We start from the raw sequence: 23,591 nt of genomic DNA on the forward strand, positions 1-23,591 counted from the left end.
TTTTTTCATGTAAGCATTTAGAGATATAAAACTTCCCCTAAGAACTGCTGTCGCATACCATAAGTTTTGGTATGCTGTCTCATTATTGTCATTCTCTTGAATGAAGTTATTAATTGTTTCTATGATTTGTCCTTTGACCCACTCATTCTTTTGAGTTAGATTATTTAGTTTACAATTAATTTTTTGCTTATTTTTTCATGATTCTTTATTACAAATAATTTTTATTGCATCATGATCTGAAAAGGATGCTTTGACCACTTCTGCCTTTCTGCACTAGACTGTGAGGTTTTTGTGCCATAGTACATGGTCAATTTTTGAGTATGTTCCATGTACCACTGAGAAAAACTATATTCACTTTTATCCCCATTAATTTTCCCCAGAGGCCTAAATCTGCCTTTTCTAAAGTTCTATTCCCCTTCTTAACTTCTTTCTTGTTTATGTTGAGATTAGATTTTTCAAGTTCATAGAGGGGGAGGTTGAGGTCCCCCACTAGTACGGTTTTGCTGTCTATTTCTTCCCATAACACCCTCAACTTCTCCTCCAAGAATCTGCCTACTATACCACTTGGTGCATATGTGTTAAATAATGATATTGCTTCATTGTTTATGGTGCCTTTTAGCAGGATGTATTGTCCTTCCTTATCTCTTTTGGTTAGATCTATCTTTGCTTTTGCTTTGTCTGAGATTAGGATTGCTACCCCTGCCTTTTTTACTTTACCTGAAGCACAATATATTCTACTCCAGCCTTTTACCTTTACCCTGTGTGTATCCCCCTGTTTCAAATGTGTTTCTTATAAACAGCATATTGTAGGATTATGGTTTTTAATCCGTTCTGCTATCTGTTTCTGTTTTACGGGAGAGTTCATCCCATTCACATTCACAGCTATGATTACTATCTGTACCTTTTTCTCCATCCTATTTCCCCTCTCTTTGTGCTTTTATTTCTCACTTTCCCCTTCCACTCCTCAGGAAAGTTTTGCTTTTGATCCTTGCCTTCCTAAATTTACACTCCCTCTTGATTCCCCTTCCTTATCTTACCCTTGCCCCTTTGCTACTTCTTCCCTCCCTTCTGACCACCCCCCCTTCCTTTTTTTCCTCTTTCCCCTCCTACTGCCTGTAGGACAAGTTAGATTTCTACTCTTATCAGGGTATGTTATTCCCTTCTTGAACCAAATCTGATGAAAGCTGAAATACTGCTCTTCTTCCTCCCTTCTTTCCCTCTACTACAATATGTTTTTCTCCCTCTTCATGTGATGTAATTTAGCCTTTTCTACTACCTCCTTACCTCTTATTCCAGAACCATCCCTTTATATCTCTATAATTACATTTTTATCATTATATCAGTTATATTATACTGATACCCACAGTCTATGAATGTCCCTTTCAGTTGTCATAATAAGCATACCATTCTCAAGATTGACATATCTATATATAAAACAATATAATCCTGTATAAGGATGTAACTAATTAGCCTTATAGATTAACTAGGGGGTGTTTTTCCCCAGTTGACCTTTTTATTTCTCTCTTGAGTTTTGTATTTGGAGATCAATGTTTTCATTGAGCTCTGGCCTTTTCATCAGGAAGTTCTGGAATTCCTTTATTTCATTGATTGTCCATCTCCTTGCCTGGAAAATTATGCTCAGTTTTTCTGGGTAGTTGATCCTTGGTCATAGTCCATGATCCTTTGCTTTTCAGAATATCACATTCCAATTTCTCCCATCATTTAAGGTAGAAGCTGAAAGATCTGCCATGATCCTGACTGTAGTTCTGTGATATTTGAGTTGTTTCTTTCTAGCTGCTTGCAGTATTTCCTCCTTGACCTGGTAGTTCTGGAATTTGGCAACAATATTTCTTGGGGTTTTCAATTTGGGATCTTTTTCAGTGGGTGGTTGATGGATTCTTTCGATGATAATTTTACTCTCTGATTCTAGAACCTCCGCGAAATTTTCCTTAAGGATTTCATGGAAGATACTGTCCAGGCTCTCTTTATTCATCGTAGCTTTCAGGTAGACCAATAATTCTCAGTTTCTCTCTCCTGGATCTATTTCCAGGTCAGTTGTTTTTCCGATCATGTATTTCACATTTTCTGCAATTTTTTCATTCTTTAGATTGTGACTGATTGTTGATATCTCATAGAATCATTAGCTTTTACTTGCCCGATTCTAATTTTTAATGTTTTGTTTTCTTTCTTTATCTTCTCTATCTCCTTTTACATTTCGTTGATTTTACTTTTCAATGAGACATTTTCTTCATTTACATTCTGATTTTCCTTAACCATCTCACCGATTTTACCTTTTAAAGATTTGTTTTCCTCATTGAATTTTTTTTCCACTTTTCCATTTTTTTTTGTTTACCTCCTTAATTTGGTTTTTAAAGTCCTTAATTTTTTTTTCCAGGAAAGCTTTTTGGTCTGGAGACCAGTTCACTTCCCCTTTTGAGCCTTCAGATGTCAGTGTAGTGTCCATACTGTCCTCTTCTGAATTGGTATTTTGGTCTTCCCTGTCTCCTTAATATGAATCAATCATCTTTGGGCTTCTTAACATGTTTTTTCATGTTTTTTTTCCTCCTGTTCTGTTTCTCTGTTTCTGAGGCTCAGAAGGTTCTGTCCCAAGTTTGTTGTGTTGGAATCTGTGGGTATGCTCACTGGCTTTATGTTCTATGGCCTCTGGTTTCATGAGGTACGGGAGAGGGGTGATCTGGCTGCTTGGGTGTCCTCTTCCCCAGGACTGTTCTACAGAATTGGTGGTCTCAACTCTTGTGTGTGCTGGTGTCTGCCACTTCTCCTGGCTGTGCAAAGCCCTGTCTGGGTTCCTGGTGTTGATGATTGTTAGCTCCACCTCCCTGGGGCTTAGTTACTCTCCTTGTTCTGCTGAGGTGAGAGCTGCTGGAACACCTCTCTTCCTGCACTAGTCTCCTTCCACCACCACAGGAAGGGCCCCCTCCCCCACTTCACTTGCTACTGAAACCCCGCTTCTGGCTCCTCTGTTTCTCCTAGGGAATTATTCTCTGGGTTTATTTAAGGGAGGGCTAAGAGCCATTTTACCTGCATATCATGGCTCTCCGAAGTTCAAAAAGGTGAGTTTCAAAACTTTAGACTGTGGCTTAGAGGCCTCCAGGCTAGCTGCTCCTGTGGCCACAGGCTCTGTGCTCTGCTCAGATAGATTCCTGTGCTGGGCTGAGAGGCCTGGGGCTTGATCGCAACTGTAGCCAGTACTTCCACCTTTGGACTGTTCTTGCTCCAGAGTTTTGCTCTCCCAGATCCACATGCTGACTGGATTCCTCTGCTGTTCCTGTTTGGTTTGGTCTGGTGCCGTTTTGTGTGCCCATTGCTCCTACCACTCTCAGTCTCCTGTGGCTTCTAACTCTCTTAAATCTGCTCAGATTCACTTTTTTAGATGTATCTGATAGAATTTGTGAGAGAGCTCTGGTAGTTCCTTCCTTTTACATTGCCATCTTGGCTCTGCGCCCCTCTCCCCCATATGTCATTTTTGATTCTCAAGAGCAGGGTCTATCAACCAATGGGATTCTGTATTTTACCATGCCTCCTTTGCATATTTGGATATTAATCTCTATAAATACAAGGTTCTAGAAGAAGGGGGAATTTCAGATTGTGAGGAATATATGAGATCTATTTCATTAGAGGGGACTATGGACTCTTTAATAAAGTGCTATTGACTCAGAGCTCTGCCTCAATCTCTTTTGTTGTAGGTCGGACAATTTTAATCCTCATGTTAATGGCACCCCGAGATGGAACTGGTCATGCCTGGATGTCAATGTCTTTAAGGTGGCCCTTGCAAGGGAGCCCAAAAAGAAGTGCACCCCAGGTTGAATTTTCACCAACAGCTCCTTCTATCTGCACCCAAACTCTCTGAGCCAAGCTAAGTCTCTTCATGATTGATAAGTCTACCTTGATTTACCCTAAATTCATTTTCTTTAAGAAGGATCCCGAATTGGGCTAAGAACTCATGACTTATCTGTCTAAATTTATAAGCTCCAGAACATTCACATTCTATTTTTATTAAGTTATGTGGCCATAATTTTAACTTTTTTCCACACAGGGTACTGTTTTTTTTTTCTCTCTCCCTTTTCTATACTTTTATTTTGTTAAGACCAGGGATTCAGCAGTAGAATTGCTAGTTCTTCATTTTCAGCCAGCTAGCCACCTAGCTCCTTTTAAAGCTTCCTGTTGGCAGGAATACAGTTTTTTTGCCTTTAAATCCTTGTAACAATGTGTAATTCACTCATTTGTGCCATCAGCAGAGAAATCTCTGAAATTGGTTGAGAGGGAACTTTTGGTGGGTCACAATGGGTGAGTAACCCATCAAGAGGACCTTATTACCAGTCCCTGGATGGGTAGAGCTTGGGAGAGTGATTCCCCACTGAGTGTCTGACACTACTCTGAGAAAGCAGTAATTGAGGCCAGACTGATAGTCTTAAGAGAGTATGCTGTGAAAGCCATGACCATCCTTGGAGCAATCCTGCCCTCTCTTGTTCTGAGAAGAAAGTTCATTATGGTTTTACAGATACAAGGAAATGAAATAGTTATTTTCACTTATATTTGCTTAGGATTAAGTCAGTTATTGATAATCAGGGCTAAATTTTCAGGAATTTTTAAAGGAAAGTAAGTATAAATTTTGCTGAATGTTCACTTATAAAGGACCTTTAGGCCCTAGTTGACTGATCTTAGGAACTTCAATGTTAAGCCCAGAAATTAAGAATTGGACATATTGGAGAATTTGCAAAACAAGCCCCTGAATATTAGAGTGTTATCTGTAGGAAAGATGTCCTTATAGGCAGAACTTGGTTAGTAGATTACCTCCTTCAATTCATAATCGAAGAAGAGTCATCTCTTGTACTTTTGGTTGTGGAACTTCTAAGATGGAATAAGCTGAAAGGTGGGTACCTCAGGGATCTAGTCAAATTCTTTCAGGAGATGTTCCTCCAAATATTGACAACCCTGGTTGGGGATATTCACAGGAGAGATGGGGTCAGACATTAGAGGAGAAATGCATCCTACAGGATCCCCATTGAGACAAGGATGGACTCCTCATTGGGGGATGACTAAAGAAAGAACTATTAAGCTGTGTAAAGTTTGGTTTGATAATACTAAGAGCTTAGGGAATTGTTTTGGCCAAAGCATGGAACTTTTGATTACTTAGAAAGTTATGGAATTTTATGGAACAACCTTTCAAAACCAGCTTAGAACAAATGAACTATTGATATTGCTAAGTTCTTCATCATTCTTGGTTTTTCTTCCTGGGATTATACTTTGGCAAAAAGTCTAGAAGAATGGAGCTTTAACCAGGTCTTCTATCTTTTTGAGATTTATTCTAAATACTAACTGCATTTTAAATGGGTGAACCCAATTGCCAAATTAGGCTACAGCAATTTGTATTGTTACTAAAGGATATATTTTATGGATAAGATTCTTTTTTAATATAAAATGGTATATATTTATTTAAAAATAAATTAATTTTTATTTTTCAATATTCACTTCCATAAGATTTTGAGTTCTAAATTTTCTTCCTCTTCCTCCCCTACCCACTCCCAAAGGCAGTGTGCAAACTGATATAGTCTCTACATACACATTCATATTAAACCTATTTTCACATTAGTCATTTTGTAAAGAAGAATTAGAACCAATGGGAGAAACAATGAGGAAGATGAAAAAGAGAGAGAGAGAGGGAGAGCAAATAGTATGTTTCAATAGGCCACCATCCTTTGCATTTCTTTTCATTAATTGTCTTGATATTATGAACCTTTTGTTCTTCTTGATGAATTTTGTTATTATTTTCCTAGGTCTATATTTTTTTTTATAGTTTGATTGGTATGGCGGTAAATAAGTAAATTAGTTTAGGTAGAATTGCCATTTTTATTATTTTAGCTCAGACTACCCAAGAGTGAGTGATATTATTCCAATTATTTAGATCTGACTTGTATGAAAATTGTTTTGTAATTGTGTTCATATAGTTCCTGGGTTTGTCTTGGCAGATAGAGTCTCAAATATTTTATAATATCTACAGAAACTTTAAATGGAATTTCTCTTTCTGTCTCTTACTCTTTGGCTTAGTTAGTAATATATAGAAATGCCAGTGATTTATGTGTTTTTTTAATATCCTGCCACTTTGCTGAAGTTATTTATTATTTAAAGTGGTTTTTTTACTTGATTCTCTAAGAAAACCGTCATATCACCTGGAAAAATGAGAGCTTTGTTCCTTCTTTGCCTGTTATAACTCCTTCAATTTCTTTTTTTCCTCTTAATGCCAAAGCTAACATTTTTACTACAATATTAAATAACAGTGGTGATAAAGGACATTCTTGTTTCACCCCTGATCTTTTTGGAAATACTTCTACCTTATCCTTATTACATATAACGCTTGCTGATCATTTTGTATATATACTACTTATCATTTTAAGGACGACTCAATTTATTACTATGCTTTCTAGGGTTTTTAATAGGAATGGGTGTTGTATTTTGTCAAAAACTTTTTCTGCATCTATTGAGATAATCATATGATTCCTTTTTAATTTTGTTATTGATATGGTAAGTTATGCTGATGTTTTCATTATATTATACCAGCCCTAAACCCCTGGTATAAATTCTACCTGGTCATTGTGTATTATCTTCATAAGGATTGTAATTTCTTTGCTAATGTTGTATTTAAAATATTTGATTCTCTGTTCAATAGGGAAATTGGTCTACATTTTACTTTCTTTATTTTGGTTCTTTCGAGTTTAGGTATCAGTACCATATTTGTATCGTAAAAAGAATTTGGTAGGACTCCTTCTTCACCTATTTTCCCAAATCATTTATAGAGTATTGAAATTAATTGCTCTTTAAATGTTTGATAGAATTCACTTGTAAATCCCTCTGGCCCTGGAGATTTTTTCCTAGGGAGTTCATTGATGGCTTGCTTAATTTATTTTTCTGAAATGGGGTTAAGTATTTTATTTCTTCTTCTGTTAATCTGAGCAATTTTATTTTTAAAAATATTTTAAAATATTTACCCATTTCACTAAGATTATCAAATTTATTGCCATAAAGTTGGGGAAAATAGCACGTAAGTACTGTTTTGATTTCCTCTTCATCGGTGGTGAATGCAGTCTTTTCGATTTGATAATGGTGATTTTCTTCTTTTTTTAAATCAAATTAAGTAAAGGTTTAATTATTTCATTGTTTTTTCCCATAACACTGGATCTTAGTTTCATTTATTTATTAGTTTGATACTTTAATCAGTTTCAATTGATTAATCTCTCCCTCAGTTTTCAGTATTTCTAACTTGGTACTTATTAGGGATTTTTAAGTTGTTCTTTTTCTAGCTTTTTAATTGTGTGCCAAATTCATTGGTCTTCTCTTTCTATATTTTATTCATGTAAGTATTTAGAGATATTGAATTTCCCCTAAGAACTGCTTTGACCGCATCCCATAAATTTTGGTATGTTGTCTCATTATTGTCATTCTCTTGAATGAAGTTATTAATTGTTTCTATGATTCGTTGTTTGGCCCACTCATTCTTTAGGATTAGATTATTTGGTTTCCAATTGATTTGTAATCCATTTTCCATGGTCCTTTATTACATGTAACCTTCATTGCATCATGATTTGAAAATAATGCATTGAATATATCTACCTTTCTGCATTACATTGTGGGGTTTTTATGCCCTAATACATGGTCAGTTTTTGTGTAGGTGCCATGTACCACTGAAAAAAGATATATTCCTTTCTATTCCCATTCAATTTTCTCCAGAAGTCTACTAAATCTAACTTTTCTAAAATTCTATTTACCAACTTAACTTCTTTCTCATTTATTCTGTAGTTAGATTAATCTGGTTCTGAAAGGGGGAGGTTGAGATTTCCCCATTAGCATAATGATACTATCTATTTTTTTTCTTGTAACTCCCTTAACTTCTCCTCTAAGAATTTGGTTCCTATAACACTTGGTACATGTATGTTTAGTAATGATACTAAATTATAGTAAATGATACTTCATTATCTATGATGCCTTTTAGCAGGATGTCATTTCTTTCCTTAACTCTATTAATTAGATCTATTTTCACTTCTGCTTTGTCTGAGATTGAGATTGCTACCCCTGCTTCTTTTCTTTTCTTTTTTACTTCAAGTGAAGCATAATAATTTCTATTCCAGCCTTTTACCTTCACTCTGTGTGTATCCCTCTGATACAAATTTGTTTCTTGTAAACAACATACTGTAGTATTATGGTTTTTAATCCATCCTGCTCTCTGCTTTCATTTTATGGAATAGTTCATGCCATAGTTACAATTAGTACCTGTTTATTCCCCTCCATTCTATTCTTCCTCTTGTCTGTCCTCTCTATAATTTCACCCTTTCCCTCTTCACTAGTGTTTTGCTTTTATCTACCACATCCCCTAATCTTCCCTCCCTTATGTCATTCCCCAACCCCCACCCACCCCACTTTTACTTGATCTCCTTCCCTCCTACTTCCCTGTCGGGTAACATAAATTTCTATATTCAACTGATTGTGTACGTGATTCCCTCTTTGAGCCAATAATGAAGACAGTAAGGTTCAAGCAATGCCCATCTTCCATCCTCTCATCTTCCTTTGCACTATAATAAGTCTTTTATTCTTCTTCATGAGAAATGAGCTCAGGTCCTAGTGGTTGTGTCTGATTGTACAGAGGCTGAGTGGAGTGTGTAATTCTTGGTTGTAATATGTGCTTTGTTACTCTCCAGATCCAATCGTTTGATAGTTTAATATAGCAGCTGCTAGATCTTGTGCTATCCTCACTGTGCCTCCATGAGTCTTATATTATTTCTTTCTGGCTACCTAAAATATTTTCTCCTTGACTTGGTCTGAAATTTGGCTGTAATATTCCCTGGAGTTTTAATTTTTGGATCTTGCTCAGAAGGTAATTGTCAGATTCTTTCAATTTCTTTTTTTTTGTTTGCTTCTTTTTGTGGGAGAAGGAAGGGCAATTGGGGTTAAGTGACTTGCCCAAGGTCACAGCTAGTAAGTGTGTCAAGTGTCTGAGGCCAGATTTCAACTCAGGTCTTCCTGATTCCAGGGCCAGTGCTCTACTCACTGCACCACCTAGCTGCCCCTTTGAATTTCTATTTTATCCTCTTTCTAGAATATCAGCAGAGTTTTCCTTGACAATTTCTTGAAGGATGATGTTTACTTTAGTCTTTTGAGCAGTGCAAAGTTCTAAAACAACTCCAAAAGCCTCATGATGGAAAATGCTATCCACATCCAAAGAAAGAATTATGGAGACTGAGTGTAGATTGAAGCATATTATTTGTTTTATCTCTTTTTTGATTGTTTTGTTTCTTCTTTCCTGTGGTTCATTCCATTGATTATAATTTTTCTTTACAACATGACTAATGTGGGAAACATGTTTAATATGAATATATATGTAGAGCCTATATCAGATTGCATGTCATCTTGGGGAGAGGTGAGGGGAGTGAAGGAAACAAAATTTAAAACTTAACAGCTTGTGGGACTGAATGTTGAAAACTAAAAATAAATTTAAAAAATATTTAAAAAGAAAGGAAGACATTGTGATGATGGAATATTACCTATGTTATTAGATGATATAGATAAATGCAGCATTTGGTTGGCTGAACTGTTTTGTCTTAGTTACAAGGGAAATCTAGATGGCAGTGGGGATGTAGGAGAGATAAATTCAGAAATTACTATGATGTAAAAACAAACAGCTTCCAATAGAACTTCCTTTTAAGAGAAAAAAAGAAAGATGATGCTTACGATCTTTTATATTGTGGTTTTCAGAAAGTGAAATGATTTATAAATTATCTATTCTGGATCTCTTTTCCAGGTCATTTATTTTACTGGTGAGATATTTCACATTGTCTTCTCTTTTTTCCCCATTTTGATGTGATTTTATTGTTTCTTGATATCTCAGAGGATCTTTGCTTCTATTTGCTCAATTCTAATTTTTAAGGAATTATTTTCTTCAGTGAGGTTTTGTGCCTCCTTTCTATTTGGTTAATTCTATTTTTTAATGAGTTCTTTTCTTAAGTGGATTTTGTATCTTTTTTTTTCATTTGTCTAATTCTGCTTTTTAAGGACTTCTCTTCAAAGGAATTTTTGTATATCTTTTTTTTTCCATTTGGCCAGTTCTCCTTTTCAACGCATTCTTCTCCTCATTAGATTTTTGTACCTGTTTTATCATTTGCCGTAGTCTGCTTTTTTATGATGCTATTTTCTTCAGCATTTTTTGCGACTCCTTTACCAAGATTTTGACTCTTTTTCCATGATTTTTTGCATCATTCTAATTTCCCTTCCGATTTTTCCTCTATGTCTCTTACTTGATTTTAAAAATCCTTTTTTGAGATTTTCCATGGCTTGAGACCAATTCATTTTTTTTTGAGTCTTTGGATGTAGGACTTTTGACTTTGCTGTCTTCTTCTGAGTCTGTGTTTTGATCTTTCTTGTCACCATAGTTATTTTCTATAGTCAGAATATTTTTTTCTGTTGTTTGATCATTTTTCTTCCTATTTCTCGACTTTTAACTCTTCACTAAATTGAGAATCTTCTTTTTGACTGAAGGGTGCATGTCCTAAGATCCAGCAATTATGTGCAGCTGTTTTCAGAGATGGTTCTAGGGACTTGTAATTTTTCAGTTCTTTCAAGGTAGTATGATCTAAGGAGAGGTGTGTTTACTACTTTCTTATCTGTGCTCTGGTCTGTGAGCAACAGAAATTTTTTTTTGTGCCCTGGAGCTGTGACAAGGGACCTCACTCCTCTGTGGCCAAAAGATATGATGCGCTAGTGCTCCTTCTTGCCCTGAGACTACTACCCAGGAAGATGATATAGATCTGAGTATGGGCAAATCAACACAGTCAGGCCTCCAGTGCCAGCAATGAGAACCCTGTAATCTCTTTCTGCCCAGTTGTTTGACCCCCTTTACTATCTGTAAGGTTAGAGCTTGGGAAGCAACCATTGCTGTTGCTGATTCAGTCACTCCCAAGGCTTGCTCCTAATTTCCTGGGTCCTCATCTGTGCTTGTGCAGCCTGCACTGGATTGTGCTTCTGCTCCCCTATCACCCTCTATGACAGATCTTTCCTGCTGAACTTCTAAGCCGTCTTGGGCTGGAAAACTGTTTCATTTAGGTTATGCCTTAGGTTTCTCATTTAGGTTCTGCCACTCCAAAGTCTTCCTGTGCTGGCGAAAAAGTAGCAGTGTATTCCAGGTCAATGTGGTTACTGTTTCACGTAAGTTTACTTTCAAGATGAGGAACTTTCTGGACAACATTATGTCAGAAAAGATGAAATTGCTTCCTTCCTGATGAAATCATATTTTACCGAGGGAGCTACAACCAAAGAGAGTAACTAGCCATGAGCCTTTTACTTTGTTGATTGCCAAGAAAGTCTTCTCAGTGTTGGATCAACAAATATTGAAGAGTAGTGCATCACCTCCAAAGGCTGAAGGGATATCACCTTATCCTTGGGGTCCTTATCAATTTTTAGTAAAGCTCTGGGCACATGCTCTCTAAGATGGAGATGACTTTTGTTACTAGCCATAGCAGCCAAGATAGTTCATGATAAACAGTAGAGTTGAATAAATGTTTATTTTTGATTGAAGAGAAATAAAGAAAAATAGATAAAATGAAAAAAATGTTATAGAAAAGACAAAGAAAGAAATCGAGGAACTAAAGGAATAAGAGGAGTAGTAATAAGAAGCCAAAGAAAAAAGAGAGGAAGAAAGGCAGAAAGCTGAACATCAATGTCCCATGGTGATTATAAGACTTAATTGAGGTATGTGGTATGAGATCTCTGTTTCTGTGATTAGAGGATATGGGGGGATAGGACAGAAAGATCATACAGGGAAACAATGAATACAATAATGTATCATAGACAAGGAATGATCCATATGCCCTCAAGGGACTTAAGTTGGGTTATAAGTAGATGGAACTCTTTGCATCTTTTGACTAAGTTAAGTTACATAGTATGATAAAGATTCTTTGATGTATCTTTGAAAGTCTCAGCTGACATTTTATCCTGTGACCTCAACCCTTGAAAAGTATGTAGTAGAGGTCTTAATTAGAACTCATATATGGACTAAATTTTATTTCAAGCTGGGACTTATTTATCTTTATGAATAAGACTAAAATCTCGGCAAAGGTAACAAGAATCACAACGAGAATTTCATTTACCACAATCGTTGGTCAACTGCACCCAAGGAAAGCTAGTTGTTCAGAGCATTCTGAAAAGAAAGCAATCTTATAATTTCCCATTGTTCAAGAACTATGGGCCACTAACTCCCAGTAATTAACCAACATGTTGATATTTAGCTGGTTCCATTTGTCCCTAGAACAATGTCATCCCCTCCACCTTCATGTAGAAAAGATTCCTCACCACCAAATAACCTGACACCCAGTGGAGGTCTGAAAGATAGTTTCATCAAGTTTCATGGAAGCTTCTTGTGAAAGAGAAATAGATCTTTTCAAATTATAGTTCTGTAATCTCTCTCTTCACTCCCACTGGCTTCTCTGATAAGAGCTCAGTCCAAAATGCCACTTCCTTCTCCTTTAGCTTCTTGCCTGTCTTCATGGTGATATCAATTTGAAGGTACTCTTCATTCTGATCATAGACAGGCCACTTTGGTAGGCCTTCACCATTGGGGTTTCTGGAAAAGTAATAAAATTTAAAAATAAGTGTATTAATCATTTAAACATTGATAATAGTAATGGTTTAAAAAAAGAGGTATGAGATGAAGAAATCATTCATTAATCACACAAAGCCAATTTCCCTGGGATTGGGGCATTATTAAGTTTCTACCTTCTCAATTGTACTTCAAGTTCTCATATAATGCAATAAAGCTATTAATATCAACCATCTGTGCTGATTGAAATACAGAAAAGTAAATTAGTGGAATAGACTACATAAACAAGAATCATAAAGAACTGAACCTAATAACTAAGTATTCGATAAACTCAAGAATATAAATTCATAAATTACTTCAGGATAAATTCATATTTGATAGTAGAAAGGGTTTATCTGTGGAGAAATTGCTTTCTTCTCCACTCTTAGCTTAGTTAAGGCAAGTAAAAATATAATTGCATTGAAAAATTGTTAATATGTTAGCAAGGTTCTAATACCTTGTAATCTGTTTCAAAATGGTGAATACCTGTCTCTAATTGAATTGGAAGAGGCACCTATTGGCTGGGTAAAATTTGGCAGTGTCTCTTAGGTACCTTAAAAGTCTGAACTGCTAGGTCTGCAGTCCCACAAGAAGGAACCTAACCCTTAAGAGGTAATTGAGGTAAAGAGAGTAATTTTTCTATCCTTCCCCACTTCTGATTAGAACTAATTGCTTAGAAAGAGAGACTTTAGCAATTGTAAAAATAACTTCAAGAGATGTGGTGGACTATTTGAGGGGGAGATGAGACATAAACTCTTGGGACAGATACAGAAAAAAAAACATTCATTCAAGGCTGAAAACAATTTTGAAAGCAGAACCTCTGGTAACAAACAAGAGATAGCTGACTATGGATGCAAGAGAGAGCTAGTTCTAAATATTTAAAGCCATTCTTCAGTGAGAGATGGAGACTCTGAAAGGTAGGAAATATTATTATCATGCCAATTTGGCAGAGTAAGGAGGAAATCATATGAACTCTCCCATATTCACCTCTAAACAATGGTAAAATAGCACCCCAAAATGAATTCTGGAATGGGAGAACCAGAAAAAAGACAGGCAGACAAAAAGAAAGAAAGAAAGGAAGGAAGGAAGGAAGGAAAGAAAGAAAGAAAGAAAGAAAGAAAGAAAGAAAGAAAGAAAGAAAGAAAGAAAGAAAGAGAGAAAAAGGAAGGAAGGTCTGTCTCACTCAGGTAAAAAGGGAACACAGTCCAGCATAAGAAGCACCCTGGCAAGCCAGTGGAAGGCACTGAGCCCCAGTGCTATGTCAGGCGACCAGGCACACACCAACACAGACACCCTCCCCCTCCCCACTTCCCTCAGTCCAGTTCGAGGTGAGCATGAAAATGCCAACACCAAATTCTAACATGTCCTTCACCATAGTGCCCAGCAGGCAGGAAGACACCTGCATTCGAGCACCCACATGCCTCGATGCAAGGGCAGACAGAAACACAATGATGCTCCATGTGCCTCACCATAGCACCAGGTGAGCTGCTAGACATTTGTGGCTGACAGCAGTACCAGCCATCCCTCACCCCACCACTTCAGTGTGACACCATGCATGATGGTCCCCTATGGGCCTCAAAGCAGCACCAATACAGCAACAGGCAAACAGCCAGGGCCTATAGACCCCAGCACAAGAATCTTGGAAAAGGGTCCCTTCTTCCCCAGGAGAAGAGTTCTAACTTAACAGTAAGGTAAAAGGCTGGAAAAGATGAGAAAAGAAAAACAAAAAAAAATAAAGAAAAATAATCTGACCGTAGAAAGTTATTATGGTGACAGGGAAGATTAAGAGACAAACTAAAGGACAACAATGTCAAAATGCCTATAGCAAAGCACACAAAGAAAAATGGCAAAAATGTTAAATCCATCCTTTTTGGATGATGATGATGCCATAAAAAATGCATTAAAGAAAGGGCAGTGGAAAGGTAAACTAAAAATTAATTGGGGGGATGGAGCCAAGATGGAGGAGTGAAAGCAGTAACTCACCAGAGCTCTTCCACAAGTTACTTTGGCTCCCTCTAAGAAGTGCATATGAACCAATTTTGAGGTGGTACAATCCACTGGGAGACAGATTGTGGTGGACTTACAGCTCAGAACAGGCCTGGAAGGTTGATGGCAAGGATTTATTGAGCCAATGCCAGGAGATTGAGACTCAGCCACAGCTGAGCAGAAGTGGGGCCCAGTGAACTGAACCACCAACAGCAGCAGCAATTCCCAAAACTCTCAGTGCAGGACAGGAGTCTCTTGGAACAGGGTGAGAGAGAAGTGCAGGGCCTGTGGCAGCAGCAGCAGCAGCTACTCCTGGGGATGTCAGTCCACAGACTAAATGTATGAAAGTCACATATTTGAACTTCTGGGAGTCATGATGGCAGAGAGCATGACTGCTCTCACCCCTGCCTTGTTGACCTTGAAAAACGTAGAGAATATTGCCCCAGGAAAAATACTTGAATAGTGGAACCTAGGGGTACAATAGTCGTTTAGCTCAGGAGGCTAAGGAAATCAACGGGTAGGGTCCCCCTTGCTGTGGCTAAAGGGGTCCAGTGCAGGACCAGAGGCATTCCAGCCAGCCCCACCTGAGCAGACCAGCAGGAGATCCTGAGCCCCAGGGAGGTGGAGCCAGAAAGAGCCAAGACGAGGACCCCAGGCATGCCTCTTCACTGATAGAGGAATCAGCAGACACCAACATGGACATCCACCAGTGGCTGAGCCTATCCAGCCCAGGCAAGGAGGTGACATCCAGTGGATAGGCCACTCCTCTTACACATCTCATGATGCAAGCTTCAGTGTAACCCTGAGAAAACTCAGAAAGACATGGCCTCAGCACACACTAGTCAGCTCCTGCTCAGCACCAGGTGAGTTGCGGCATTACATAGCTTCTAGCTGACAGAAACAGAGGCTACAGCACACAAAGTCAGTGACCAGGACCATAGCTCCAAGCACAAGAGGCATAGGACAGAGTTCCATGTTCCCCAGAAGCAGAGATCCACTTTAAAAGCCGGGAAAAAGGCAACCACCATGAATAAGAAGCAATCTAGAAAAGTAAAGACCATAGAATCTTATTATGGGGACAGGGAAGATCAAAATATGAACTCATAAGAGGACAGCATTGACACTATGCTCACATCTGAAAACTTGAAAGGGAATAAAAACTGGTCTCAAGCCCGAAATGAATACTTAGATGAGCTCAAGAAGGAATTTAAAAGCCAAATTAGAGAGGTAGAAGAAAAAATGGCCAATGATTTTAAAAATACATTTGAAAAAATAAAAAAAAATAATCACTGAAAAAAAACAACTCCTTAAAAAGTAAAATTGGCCAAATGGATAAGGAGGTACAAAGGCTAACTGAAGAAAATAATTTGTTAAAAATTAGAATTGGGCAAGTAGAAGCTAATAACTCTGAGGCATCAAGAATCAGTCAAAGAAAATCAAAAGAATGAAAAAATAGAAGAAAATGCAAAATACATCATTGGAAAAAGAACTGACCTGGAAAATGGATCCAGGAGAGATAATCTAAGAATTATTGGTTTATAGAAAAGCCATGGTGACAAAAAGAGCCTGGGTAGTATGTTCCAAGAAATCATCAAGGAAAATTGCCCTGAAGTACCAGAACCAGAGGGCAAAATAGTCATCAAAAGAATCCACCAATCACCTCCTGAAAGAGATCTCAAATTGCACATACCAAGGAATATTGTAGCCAAATTCCAGAATTATAAGGTCAAAGAAAAAATATTGCAAGCAGCCAAAAAAAACCAAATATCAAGGAACTACAGTAAAAGTCATATAGGATCTTGCAGCTTCTACATTAAAAGATCGGAGTGATTAGAATATGATAGTCCATAAATTAAAGGAGCTTGGACTAAAACCAAGGATCAACTACCCAGCAAAATTGAGCATAATCTTTCAGACAAGGAGATGAACATTCAATGAAATAAGGGATTTCCAGACCTTTTTGATGAAAAGACCAGAGATCAACAGAAAATTTGATCTTCAAATACAAGACTCAGGAGAGGCACAAAAAAATGAACAGAAAAACAAAAACAAAAACAAAAGCCTTGTTATTCAATAGAGCCAAACTGTTTACATTCCTATATGGGAGGATGATATTTGTTAATCCTGAGAACTATATATATTTTACAAAATTTAAATGGGTTAAACATAGATTAAAGGATGTGGGTATAAATTAACTGATGTGATGATAAAAAATCTAACTGAGGGGTGCAAAGGTATTTTAGTGGGAGAAAAGGAAGAGAGGAGGCAGAAAAGGGTAAATTACATCACACTTCATGTGACAGCACAAAATCTATGATAGTAGAAGGAAAGAAGGGAGGGAGATGATCATTGTTTCAACTTTACTCAGTGGATTTGATTCAAGGAGGAAATAACATAGTCCATTAAGTATAGAAATCTAACCTCCCCAAAGGCAGTAGTAGGTGAAAGGGGAAAGAAAGGGAGGGCAGTGGTTAGAAAGGAGTCAAGAAGTAGTGAGGGAAAAGGAAAAGAAAAGGGAGGGGGGCTGATAGAAGAGAGGGAAGACTGAGGGAGGTGGTGGTCAAAAGCAAAACTCTATTGAGGAGGGGAAAGGAGAAAGGAGAAGTTAGTGCATAAATGGGTGGGAAATAGGATGGAGAGAAAGACATTGATAGTAATAACTGTGAATGTGAATGGGATGAATTCTTTCATGAAACAGAGTTGGGTAGTAGGATGGATTAAAAACCGTAATCCTACAATATGTTGTTTACAAGAAACACATTTGAACCGGGGGAATACAAACAGGGTAAAGATAAAAGGCTGGAATAGAAGATATAATCCTTCAGGTAAGTAAAAAATAGCAGGGGAAGCAATCCTAATTCCACACAAAGGAAAAGCAAAAATAGGTTTAATCACAAGAGATAATGGAAGAAACTATATCCTGCCAAAAGGCACCACAGACAATGAAGTAATATCATTACTTAATATACATGCACCAAGTGATATACCATCCAAATTCTTAGAGAAGTTAAGAGAGTTACATGAAGATAGAGACAGAAAAACTATACTAGTGGGGGACCTCAACCTCCCCCTCTCTGAACTTGATAAACATAACCTCAAAATAAACAAGAAAGAAGTTAAAGAGATGAATAGAAATATTACAAAAGGTAGGTATGATAGACATCTGGAGAAAATTGAATGGGGATAGAAAAGAATATACCTTTTCTCATTGGTACATGGCACCTACACAAAAGTTGACCATGGATCAGGGCATAAAAACCTCACAATCCTATGCTGAAAGGCAGAAATATTAAATACATCCTTTTTCAGATCATGATGCCATGAAAAAATTATATGTAATAAAGGACCATGGAAATATGGATTAAAAATTAATTGGAAATTAGATAATGTAATCCTAAAGAATGAATGTGTCAAACAACAAGTCATAGAAACAATCAATAACATCATTCCAGTGAGTGACAACAATGAGACAACATACCAAAACTTATGGGATGCAGCAAAAGTGGTTCTTAGGGGACATTTTATATCTCTGAATGCATACATAAATAAAATAGAGAAGGAGGAGATCATTGAATCAGGCATGCAACTGAAAAAAGTTAGAAAAACAACAAATTGAAAATAATTAAATATCAAATCAGAAAAACTGAAAACCAATGGAGAGATTAATAAAATTGAAATTAAGTAAACTATTGAACTAATAAATAAAACTAAGAGCTGGTTTTATGAAAACAAAAAAAAAAAACAAAACAAAAAACCAAAAAAAATCTATAAACCTTTGGTCAATTTGATTAAAAAAAAGAAAGATGAAAACCAAATAACTATAGCAATCTACTCTTTGATAAACCCAAAGAATCCAGCTTCTGGTCTAAGAATTCACTATTTCACAAAAACTGCTGGGAAAATTGAGAAATGGTATGGCAAAAACTGGGCATAGCTCAACATCTTCTACTGTACACCAAAATAAAGTCAAAATGGTTTCACGGTTGAGGAAAAAAAGGGCTGATAGTATAAGCAATTTAGGAGTGCAAGAAATAGTTTACCGGTCAGATTTATGGGAAAGGGAAGAATTCATGACAAAACAAGAGATAGAGAGAATTACAAAATGCAAAATGGATAATTTTGATTATGTTAAATTGAAAAGTTTTTGTATAAAAAAGCCAATGCGACAAAGATTAGGAGGGATACAGAAAATATGGGAGAAAATCTTTATAATCAGTGTCTCTGATAAAGGCCTCATATCTAAAACATACAGGGAACTGAGCCAAATTTGTAGGAATGCAAGTCATTCCGTGATTGAGAAATGGTCAAAGGATATTGACAGGCAGTTTTCAGAAGAAAAAATTAAAGATATCTATAGTCATATGAAAAAATGCTCTAAATCACTATTGATTAGAGAAATGCTAATCAAAACAACTCTCAGGGACCACATCTCTCCTGTCAGATTGGCTAAAATGACAAAATAGGAAAATGAGAAATGCTGGAGAGGATGTGGGAAAATTGGAACACTGTTACATTGTTGGAGGAGTTGTGAAGTGATCCAACCATTCCGGAGAGCAATTTGGAACTATACCCAAAGGACGAAAAAAATGTTCATACTGTTTGACCCAGCAATACCACTTCTAGGGCTGTATCCCAAAGAGATCCTACAAATGGGAAAAGGACCTATATGTATTAAAAATATTTATAGCAGTTCTTTTTTGGTGGCAAAGAATTGAAAATAAAAGGGAGGCCTATCATTTGGATAGCTATCATATAGACAGAGGTAACAGGGTCAGTTTAATATGAAGGGATAACAGGTAAAAAAATAAATTCACATTAAGGGATGAGAGAGGAATATATTGAGAGAGGGAGAAAGGGAGAGACAGAATGGGGTAAATGATGTCGCATGAAAGTGGCAAGAAATAGCAGTCCTGTTGGAAGGGAAGAGGGGGCAGGTGAGGAGGAATGAGTGGATCTTGCTCTCATCAGATTTGACCTGAGGAGGGAATAACATAAACACTCAGTTTCTTACACCACAGGGAAGAAGGAGGAAGGAGATAAAAAAGGGGGAATGATAGAAGGGAGGGCAGATGGGGGAGGAGGTATTCAAAAGCAAACACTTTCAAAAAGGGACAGGATCAGGGGAGAAATTTGAATAAAGGGGGATAGGATAGGAAGGAACCAAATATAGTTGGTCTTTCACAATATGAGTATTCTGAAAGCGTTTGGCATAATGATATACCCGTGCTTATGTTGAATTGCTTGCCTTCTTAGGGAGGGTGGGTGGGGAGGGAAGAGGGGAGAGAATTTGCAACTCAAAGTTTTAAAAGCAGATATTCAAAAAAAAGAGTTTTTACATGCAACTAGGAAATAAGATATACAGGCAATGGGGCATAGAAATCTACCTTGCCCTATAAGAAATTAAGGGAAAAGTGAATGGGGGGGCGGAGTGGGATGACAGAAGGGAGGGCTAACTGGGGAACAGGGCAATCAGAATATATGCCATCTTGGATTGGGGGGAGGATAGAAATGGGGACAAAATTTGTAATTCAAACTCTTGCGGAAATCAATGCTGAAAACTGAAAATATTAAATAAGTAAATATTAATTTAAAAAACAAGTTTTAGAGTTTATCCCCTCAAATGGTAGAGCCTAGAAGCTAGGAGTAGCAGCTATCATCTGGGGAGACATCTATGAGCAGAAGTTTGGAGGAGGCTTATGAGGGTTGTTTCAATACCAACAACAAAATGTTTATTAAACTGGAAAGCAGGTTGGTAGAAATTATATCTAGAGCAAGAACTTTTTTACTGTATCCTTCACCAACCTCAAAGTGGATGTGTAAACCAAATATTAAATACACTATTAAAAGTAGTGAGCAGAAAAGTTACTGTTCATAATTATGGCTAGAGTGTGAATCTTTCACCAAGGGTGTAAGCAATCAGAAAAGATGAAATAGATTGTATCAGTTACATGGCATTGAAAAGTTTTGCATGAACAAAATCAATGCAAGTAAGATTTTAAGGGAAATTATATCCTAAGAGGGTGAACCTTGTATATACTATCTTTGGTAAGGATCTGACAGTAAAGTTTCATTGGAAAATAATGGAAATATTTAAAACTTGGCTATTCTCCAAAAGATGTCATCAAAAATATGAGCAAATGGTTCTCAAAATAAACTATTAAACATTGAAAAGAGTGCTCCAAGTGAGAAACAAATGTTAAAAACAAAAGAAAAAGTTCTAGACTTCACCTTATACCAAGGAAATATGCAATGGTGACAAAGGATAAGACAGTCAACATTAAAAGGGTTATGAAAAGAAAAGCAAACTAATAATGCAATATCTGTAGAACTAGGAATTGGACTAACCATGGAAAGTAATTTGTAGCTTGGAAAGCACAGTAAAATGTCCCTACCATTTGAACCAGAGAGTTCATTACTAAGCATATACTCCAAGGAAGTCAATAGTAAATTAAGGGCCCTTATATATCAAAATATTTACAATGAACTTTTATGTAGTAATAAAGGTATAGAAATAAAGTAGATGGCCATCAGTTAGGGACTGGCTGAGTCATAACACAGGAATTTAATGGAATATCACTACATTAGAAAAGATGTGAAACACAAATAAATAGAAGCATGGGAGGACTTACGTGAATTGATACAAAATAAACAGAACCAGGAAACCATATACACAATGACTCCAAGAAGAACACCTCTGTAAATGATACAATGCTGTCAAATTGTAATGACCAAGCTTAGCCCCAAAGAAGAAATATGAAAATTTACCTTCTTCCCTTTTTTGTAAATGTTGGGGACAGTGTGTGTAGATCTTGACATATAGTGTCACATTGAACTAATGTGTAGCTTATTCTGTTTAACATTCTCTCCCCAACACACATGCACACACACATATACATATAAACACATATGCACACCCTTTTAAAGTAACTCTTTTACTAAGATTGAAGAATCTCTGGGTGATGGAGAAAAAGAAGGACATATAATGGAAAACATAGGTTGTGGGGGGAAAAGTTATTGATAACATTTGGGGAGGGGGAAATGTTTCCCTTTTCTCTGTTATTAGTCTTACCCATCTCGAGCAAAGTTGGCCCAATATTTCATCATTGTCCTGCTCAGTTGCTTTTCCTCTTCTGGAAAACCTTCTGAAAATAGGAGCAGAAGATAGAATGCAACTAGATGTTAAGGATCAAAACCACAGTTATTCTTCAGGATCCCATACCACTTTTGCCTTCACACTTTATTTCATTTATTGAGCTATCTTCTTCCTAAACTTCCAGTTTTCTACTTTGTATAATGTCCCATTCTTAATGTATTCTCCCTATGCAATGCCCCAATGTTATCCACGAAAATTAACAAGGGTAAAATAACCAGTGATAAGATTTTCATGTAGTCTTCCTCCCAAGAGAATTTGTCTATTATCAAAAGACAGTAACTTAAAGGAATTTCATTCCTAGTGATAGAATTTCAAATACTAACAAGTTTTAGGGAAAGATGATGACAAAAGCTGATAGTTTGGTACTGTTTAGTATCTTAACATTTTATAGCTTGTGGTAGGATCCATCTAGTTGAACCCCTTTATTGTACAGGTTGGGAATTTGAGGGCCAGAGTTAAGTGACCTGAGCAAGATCATATAAGTATAAAAGGGAGAGCTGAGATTTGACCACAGATTCTAGGACCCCAAATCCATTTATTTTTTATTATACCAATCTCTAAATTTATATCTAAAACCTGAGCATCTACAGTCTTAACATTCTACCTGAAGGCCAAAAAATGGGCTCAGTTGTTCTTTCTGAATACTTAGGAAGCTCCGTGAGGCCAGCTAGAACTTACAATGCTTAAACCAAAAAGAAAAAAATAGACAAGCCTGAGTTCCATGATAAAAGAAGGTGAAATCATGGGACTGTAGCTTGAACCACCAGAATACTAATGGATTTTGTGACTTTGATGTACAAAGTCTCTTCCAAAGTATGGCATCTTTTGCTCTTCTAACTTCATTACCAGCATCTTTTAAAATAAGGTAGTCATCAAAGGAAATCAAAGCGCCATACCAAAGTTTTCTGAAATACTTGTGGTATTTTGCCTATAGAAATACACTGATTATATCATATTCTACAATACTTTCTAAATGGATGAACAATCTTAATATCAAAAAAACATACAGTAAAAATCAGAAGAGAAGCAAATAATATGCCTCTCATAGCTATTGGTATAAGATGTATCTTTAACCCAATAAAAGATAGAGGCAATTACAAAAGATAAAATTGGTAATTTTGATTACATGAAACTGAAAAGCTTTGGCACAGACAGAATTAATCAACCCAGAATAAGAAGGGAAGTGATTGACTTAGAAGAAACCTTTGTATTGAATTTCTCTGGTAAGGGTTTGGTATTAAAGATATATAAATACCTAACATATATGTGTATGTGTATGTATGTATGTATGTATCTACATGTGTATGTATGTAAGAGTACTAAAAATTCTCTAATAGATAAGTGGTCAATGGATAAGAATAAGCAATGCTCCAAATCACTAATATTAAGAGAGATAGAAATCAAAGCAATCCTGAGGCTTCATCTCTTATCCTGCCATTTTGCAAAGATAACAAAGAATGCCAATAGTCAGTGCTGGAGGATGATAGGCAAACTATTTTTTGTTGTTGAATCTGTGAATCGTTAAAAACTCCTTTGGAAAGCAATTTGGCATTATGCAAATAAAGTTACCAAAGTGCCCATACCTTTTGACCCAGAGACTCCATTACTATGCATATACTCCAAAGAAGACATCAACAGGAAAAGAAGTCCCTATACATAACAAAATATTCATAGCAATACCTTTGAATTGGAAATGTCCATTTATTAAGTAATGGATAAAAAATGTAGTACGTAGATACAATGGAATACAACTGCTGTAAGAAATGGTGAAGTTCATGAATACAAAGAAACATGAAAAGATCTACATGACCT

General features: G+C 36.6%; 1 protein-coding gene across 2 annotated transcripts in view; it reads right to left on the reverse strand.

Annotated features, from left to right (window-relative positions):
* Positions 1-12,039: 12,039 nt before the first annotated feature.
* The window catches only part of LOC118841853 (liver carboxylesterase 1-like), an 85,945-nt gene continuing 74,393 nt past the window's right edge, over positions 12,040-23,591 (reverse strand). Inside the window, exons 13-14 of one of the 2 annotated variants that reach the window (XM_036749518.1) lie at positions 21,696-21,765; positions 12,040-12,625 (exon numbers count right to left, since the gene is read on the reverse strand). In XM_036749518.1, coding sequence (XP_036605413.1) covers positions 12,448-12,625; positions 21,696-21,765 — 248 coding nt within the window. In that variant the 3' untranslated portion in view covers positions 12,040-12,447. Of the gene's footprint in view, positions 12,626-21,695; positions 21,769-23,591 lie in introns of both variants that reach the window. The other variant, XM_036749517.1, reaches the window with a different exon arrangement.

Source organism: Trichosurus vulpecula, chromosome 3, assembly GCF_011100635.1.
Source record: "Trichosurus vulpecula isolate mTriVul1 chromosome 3, mTriVul1.pri, whole genome shotgun sequence".
NCBI lineage: Eukaryota > Metazoa > Chordata > Mammalia > Diprotodontia > Phalangeridae > Trichosurus > Trichosurus vulpecula.